Genomic DNA, 7,301 nt, shown 5'->3' on the forward strand with positions numbered 1-7,301 from the left:
ACTTTACGTAGATCAAGAGGCAGTTGTTTGGACAGAACAACGGTATACTGTTCAAAGTCAGGAAAGGTATGTGTCAGGGTTGTATTCTTTCACCATACCTATTTAATCTGTATGCTGAACAAATAATCCAAGAAGCTGGACTATATGAAGAAGAACGGGGCATCAGGATTGGAGGAAGACTCATTAATAACCTGCATTATGCAGATGACACAACCTTGCTTGCTGAAAGTGAAGAGGGCTTGAAGCACTTACTAATGAAGATCAAAGACCACAGCCTTCAGTATGGATTACACCTCAACATAAAGAAAACAAAAATCCTCACAACTGGACCAATAAGCCATATCATGATAAACGGAGAAAAGACTGAAGTTGTCAAGGATTTCATTTTACTTGGATCCACAATCAACAGCCATGGAAGCAGCAGTCAAGAAATCAAAAGACACATTGCATTGGGCAAATGTGCTGCAAAGGACCTCTTCAAAGTGTTGAAGAGCAAAGATGTCACCTTGAAGACTAAGGTGCGCCTGACCCAAGCCATGATATTTTCAATCACATCATATGCATGTGAAAGCTGGACAGTGAATAAGGAAGACCGAAGAAGAATTGATGCCTTCGAATTGTGGTGTTGGCGAAGAATGTTGAATATACCATGGACTGCCAAAAGAACGAACAAATCTGTCTTAGAAGTGCAACCAGAATGCTTCTTAGAGGCAAGGATGGTGAGACAGCGTCTTACGTACTTTGGACATGCTGTTTGGAGGGATCAGTCCCTGGAGAAGGACATCATGCTTGGCAGAGTACAGGGTCAGAGGAAAAGAGGAAGACTCTCAATGGGGTGGATTGACACAGTGGCTGCAACAAGGAGCTCAAGCATAACAATGATTGTAAGGATGGCTCAGGACTGGGCAGCGTTTCGTTCTGTTGTGCATAGGGTCGCTATGAGTTGGAACCGACTTGACGGCACCTAACAACAATAACAACAGCTCAAGAGTGGACAGGTTTAGAGATAGAAATTCATGAGTCAACTGGGCATGGGTGGTAACTGAAAATGTGGATGTGGATGAGTGGAAAGAGAAGAGCATCTAGGACCAAGGGTGAGGAGCTCTGACATTTCATGGCAGGACAAAGGAGGGTGAGGCTGCAAAGGAGACACGGAAGAATCAGGTCAGGAATGCAGGAGGAGAACCAGGGGAAAGTGTATGATGGGAACCAACAGAAGAGAGTGTTTCCGAAAGGTGGGAGAGAAGAGCAGGGCCAAACACTGCGAGGAGTAAAGCACAGGCTGAGTCAGGCACAATTTTACTGGGGCCTTCTGGTGAATGACATCACAATGGGCAACATGGCTGGGGAATCGAGAAGCCCTGGGATAGGATGCTGAAAGGCAAAGGCAAGATTAGGATCACACCTGTGCCCATGAGCCAATTCTTCTCTAGAGTCTTGCTTTTCAAACTGTGATCCTTGCACAAGTAGCAGCCTCACCTGGGGTCTGTTAGAAATGCAGTCTCAGGCTCTACCCTGAACCTAATGAATCAGCGTCATTTTAAGAAGATCCTCAGTGCTTTGTACGTGCACTAGCTGTGAGGCTATCTGCAGTTGGGCCCCCTGAGTTGAGGTACCAAGCCAGAGATTGGGCAGTAACTCGGGGAGGTGCAAAACTGAGCTGAAGCCCAGGTGAAGAGTATCGTCCTAGACTATTTCAACAGCTCATCCAACGGACTTCTACTCAAGCTCCAATATTTAACTTTAAGCCTAGACTGCACAGCAGAAGCATGTGGGGAGCTTTCTAAAGATCAGAGAGGTGCCCAGATCCTGCCCCCGGACTCAGATTCAGAAGGTCGGGGGCACTGAGCATCTGTGTTTCTACATCCAGGTGATTCTGATGGGCAGCCAGAGTTGATGGCCACGCCCTAAATCATCACTCCTCGCCCATGGAACACATAGCCCTCTTTGACTGACCGTCTGTTACATCCTCTCCCCTTTAGGGCTGGGACCTGCTGTGTGTCTGTGAGGAGACAGTGTGATTCCCCCTGAACCTGTTCTGCACATGGGCCCTTCCTGTGAGTGCCAGCTTCTGACTTGTGCTCAGGCCCAGAGCAGGTGGTGCCTGGGTCCCACGTGGGAGCCAGGTCCTGGGGACTGGAGTGGCAACAGAGCCCAGGGCTGCAGAGCAGATGGAAGGCTGGGCTTGTAGGTAGACTTTAGGTTGATACCGCCCTGGTTCTGGCCTGGATTCCCCCCTTTCAGGGTCAGGATTAACTGGCCACTCTCTTATCTGATTATCATCAGATGTGCATGTCCGAGGCTGAGCCCCCATAAACCGTGCAACTTGGGCCACGCTGTGCACCCAACTCAACACGCAGGTGGCACTGGGCTATGACATGTCACAGTGACAGGGCACACCAGGGTGCACCCCAAGCCTGTGTGACCAGCAGGGACATGACACTTCAAGTGGGCAAGTGCAAGGCCACACATTTAGAAAAATTGTTCCTGGATCGTGGCTCTAGGGAAGGATTCTAAAATGGCTTGATCAGTCTTAAAAAGTCAGGAACGTGGGAACTTAGCTCCCCACCAAAATCCATCATGGATCGCTCATCTATGGGCTTACTGAAACTTTTTAGATGAGGAGAAAAAAATGCATATTTTCTCAACCGGTACGATATTCTGAGATGATGGATTTCTTTATTTCTCTGAAGCAGTACTTTCCTTAATGTTTCTAATTTAAGGGCCAAGGGGGTTTCCTCTAGTTCTAGGCAGGTGGGACTTTTGGGGGTTTTATTAGGTTTTGGAAGATTTTAGTGGCTCCAGGCAGAGCTACTTTGGGACTTTTTTTTTTTTTTCTGGAGCTTTCCTGGTGGGCTCTTCTTTATACATCTGCTTCCCTGCATCTGTACCTTCTATCACATCAAATCCGTCATGGAGTCTGGTGGCTGAAAAGTTCCAGGAGAGGAAGAGCCTTAGTTCTGCACATGAGTTAGGACATCTTCTCTAGCAGCAGGTGCGGGCCCAGCACTCTGTGATGGTAACTTAGGGCTCCACCCACAGTGACCCCTGATTCCCCTACTTGGCGCATGTCTGCCGGAGCAGAGCTCACAGGTGATCACCAACGGCTAGTTAATTTCCTGCACCTTACACATGCCACACTGATAGTAACAACAGCAACAATAATAACTGGTGTTTATGGAGTGCTTATCATATGCTGGAGCCCCTGGGTGGTGCAAATGGCTCGGCTGCTAACTGAAAGGTTGGAGGTTCAAGTCCACCTAGACGTGCCTCAGAAGAAAGGTTTGGTGACCTACTTCCAAAAAATCAGTCACTGGAAACCCTATGGATCACAGTTCTGCTCTGACACACATAGGGTCACCATCAAAGTGGACTCAAGAACAACTGTTTTGTTTTGTTTTTTAATGTGTCAGGCATTATTCCAAGATCTTGACATGTATAACCTCATTTAATATCCATAATGACCCTATGGGAAGTACAATTACTAACTCCATTTCACGGATTAGGAAATTGGGGTTTATTGAGGAGAAGTAATTTGCCCAGCTTGAAACAGCCAGAAGGGAAGAGGGGCTGTGGTTTGGCCCCTCCCTCCAGTGCATGTGATGGCAACAAGAGGGCCAAGGCAGGAAGGGATGGGAGCATCTGCCTTGGCAAGAAGGAGTATTTTGTGCTGATGTGGCTTAGGATTGCTAGCAGATGTGATAATAAACAGTGGACTTTTAGTCAGTGTTATTATTGTTTTGGCATCCTAGTGGCACAGTGGTTAAGAGATCGGAAGCTAACCAAAACGTCAGCAGATCGAATCTACCAGCAGTTCCCTGGAAACTCTATGGGGCAGTCTTATAGGGTCACTATGAGTCAGAATCAACTCAGCAATGGGTTTAGTTTGGTTTACTATTGTTTTTAAATTCCCTATTTTTTTATAGACAATGTACTGTCTTACAGCTGCAACCTCTGGATACAACCTTGTGTGGTATCTTCCGTTTCCCCAAAGCCCAACAGGAACCCTGGGGCCTATCCTCATCAGCTTAGTGTTTCCCTGCCCAGGTCATTAGCAGAAACCGACTTGTTGCCAGGCAAGTTCGGACCCGAGGATCCTCTCAGATGGAAAAAGGAAGAAGAGAAAAAAGCCAGTAGGTCCTCTGGAACCCAGCTCAAGACCCCCCTTCTCCAGGAGGCCTTCCCTAAATTTTCCTGCCCCTACCTCCACCTCCCAAGGAGCCCTGGTGGTGCAAGGGTTAAGAGCTTGGCTGCTAACAGCAAAGCTGGCCAGTTCAAACCCACCCAGTGGCTCCCAGGAAACCATAAAGATTATAAACAAGAAAATCCTATTGGGGCAGTTCTATTCAAGGGCAAACAACTTCTGCCTCCCAGATATGCAAAGGAGGAGGCGTGGTGGGCTGGGCTTTCTGGTTGCTCTTAGGTTTGATCCTTGAAGACCTTCCCTGCTCACCTGCTCATGGCAATGACTATTTTACCATCACATATTGCCAAACTCTCCCTGTGCCTTATGGTGCCCAGGGAGTCCTGTCCGCTGCCCAGTGCTCCAGCCCCACCCCTTACTCTGTGGGAGAAACAGTGTGGGCACCCTGTCCTGGGCTGGGCTGGCTGGGTGGTTGGAGGGAAGGGGGTGGGGGCTGAAGACACACCCTATCAGAAAAGACTTTCTCCCTCTGAGGCTGGAAAACGTGCCCAAGAACTGGTTCCCCTGGTTGAGTTCACCCAGGGGTCACAGGCAGGAAGAGGCGAAATGTCCTGCTCCAGGCAATTCAGAGTTCAGGACACTTTTTGTGCTGAGCTGGGTGAGCATTTTGTTTTGGTTTTTTTCCTAAGCCAAACTCACTTTTTAAATTTGTGCACAGGGCTGCAGCCAGACTACAAATACAGGAATGTAGGTGTGGGAGGGGGCACAGAATAGACTTCTGGCCTAGCCAGGCCTTGGTGGTGTTTCCTTTCAGCCTCCCTCCCGCCCTCCCTCAGCTTGAAGCAGCCTCCCTGTCTGGGTCTGATAGCTGAGACAAGCTCACTCATGATGGTGGTCCTTGCAGACTCCTCACGCCTGTGACCAATATCACAAGAAGCAAAACAGCTGGGATATCGAGAAGCCCTGGGATGGGATGCTGAAGGGCAAAGGCAAGATAAGGGTTACACCTGTGCCCATGAACCAATTCTTCCCTAAAACCTGGCTTCTGTGGTGCCTGCACAAAGTATGTGCTCAGTAAATACTTGTTTGGATGAGCGAATGAACCAGCCAGTCCATCTCAGCTGATGACGAGCAGCTTTCTGCCCCCAGTCAGTGAACCCCAGGGCAAGGGTTGATCCAGCCTGAGCTGATTTATCTCTTCCAGGTCTACTTCCAAACCCTTTGAGACAGCCCTCCTCCAGCACCTCTTTGCCCTCCCAAAGGTGGGCTTTGAGAAATCTGGCAGGAGAGGCAGCCTGGGGACCTGAGAGAAATGAGCTGGGTCAGTGGCGATCGTACTTGCAGAAAGTGACCTCTTAAACACAGCCTCCTGGCCCATCTCCCCAAGGGGTTTTGGGTCCTGTTTCCTGGTATAGCTCTTTGCTTCCTCCTCATTCTTGCCAGATTCCCGAAGCCTGCAACAGTTTCTGGATTTTTTGCAAGCTGATGAGATTTCTCAGCATAGCCAAATACCGAACCAAAGATGCCCCTAAAATCCCCCAAACCCCCCATCTCTCACCTTCTCTGTCTCAATTCTACTCCCTTCCCAAGCCTAGGTACCCTAACAGCAAGGCTTCCATCCTAACCCATCTAGCAATTGATTTGGATCCAATTGTTAAAGCAAAGGAGCGCTGGTAATGCGATGGCTGCTAACCAAAAGGTCAGCAGTTCGAATCCACCAGGCATTCCTTGGAAACCCTATGGGGCAGTTCTACTCTGTTTTATAGGGTGGCTGTGAGTCAGAATCCACTGAACAGTGCCGGGTTTGGTTTATTAGAGCAAAGAATGTCTGATTTTTTTTTTTTTTTTTCCTAGAGCTATCTACTTCTTGAGAGTTTTCAGTGGTGACAGTATCAGAAGGGCTAAGTTTTAGCCTTTCGGAAGAGCCTTTCTAGTTTATTGCAATTTTTTTTTAAGGTTTGAATCTTTTCTTCTTTTTACCAACAATACTGGGTAAGTAGCATCTTCTTTCAGTACCTCACTTTCCGTGTATGCAATGCTGATGACATCACTCATCATTGTCTCTTTCTCTGGGTTTAAGGCAACATTTAAATCTTTGGTAGTAAACATAGCAGTGGATTTTCTGGGATAACTTTGATTTCAAATGCTTTGTCCCCCATTGTCAGATCTTGTGTGTGACCCTAGGCACTGGTTTGGGATCAGAAAATACAGTCTTGAAAGTATTATGAATTCTTCATTCTAAAATGGGCTGAAATTTTATTTACTAATAAGCAAATAAAAACCATTCTGATTCGGGGCACTAGTCTGGAAACTGCTGCCTGAAACAGAGCCTGTAATTCAGTCCAGCAGGACCGCAACTGTGTCACTGGAGGCCCTTCCTCCATGGGGAGGCTCTGAGAGAACTTCACCCTTGATCCCACCCACCCCTGGGAGCTAGATGGAGGAGAGGCCTACTCACCGGCACAGAGTGTCCACAGCACAGGCCTCATCTTCCCCACCATGGTCTTGCTTTTTCTCTGCCCCAAGTCTAGCCTGGCACTGGCAGGCACCACACAGGTCCTGGCTGACTGGTTAAAGCTACAACAGCCTCTGGCCTGGCCCAGCCTGAGGTTACTGCAGTTCTCCCTCTTCCCACCCACCTCTGTCCAGTCTGGGCCACATGCCCCACCCCTCAGCTGAACTGGCAGGTAAGCTTACCTGTGGGCCTGGGCTTATGCCCCACCCACGCCACAGAAGGCACCAGTAGGAACCTTCGCCACCTTCTCCTTGAACCAGTCACTTCCCCTGCAGATGTACAGAGCCCTGTGCTTCCCCTCAAGGTGTGGGCTTCTTTAACTGACAGGAAATTATTACTGTATAATAAAAAGGGACTTCATCTCAGAGGAACGTTCTGAAGCCAGTAAAAGAAGGGCGTTGCCCACAGTCACTGAAACACTTCAAGACCTCAGGTGATCTGTTTCTCTACTTCTCTCCTCTTCTACAACCCCCACAAGCCTTCGAGACAGAAAGTCCCTGCCCCCAGAAAGTTTATAACCTGGCTGGGAAAGTAGAAAATACAAAAAAAAAAAAAAAAAAAAAGAACAAAGAAGGTAATACTAGAGACAGTGTAACCAACTCTCCTCGTTTGCTTGGGGTTGTTTCGGTTTTAAAACCGAAA

At 48.2% G+C, this 7,301-nt stretch overlaps 1 protein-coding gene across 1 annotated transcript in view; it reads right to left on the minus strand.

Annotated features, from left to right (window-relative positions):
• The window catches only part of GPA33 (glycoprotein A33), a 45,921-nt gene extending 39,139 nt beyond the window's left edge, over positions 1–6,782 (minus strand). The window contains exon 1 of the mRNA XM_049881136.1: positions 6,603–6,782. Coding sequence (XP_049737093.1) covers positions 6,603–6,645 — 43 coding nt within the window. The 5' untranslated portion in view covers positions 6,646–6,782. The remainder of the gene's footprint in view (positions 1–6,602) is intronic.
• Between the last annotated feature and the right edge of the window lie 519 nt (positions 6,783–7,301).

Source organism: Elephas maximus, chromosome 3, assembly GCF_024166365.1.
Source record: "Elephas maximus indicus isolate mEleMax1 chromosome 3, mEleMax1 primary haplotype, whole genome shotgun sequence".
NCBI lineage: Eukaryota > Metazoa > Chordata > Mammalia > Proboscidea > Elephantidae > Elephas > Elephas maximus.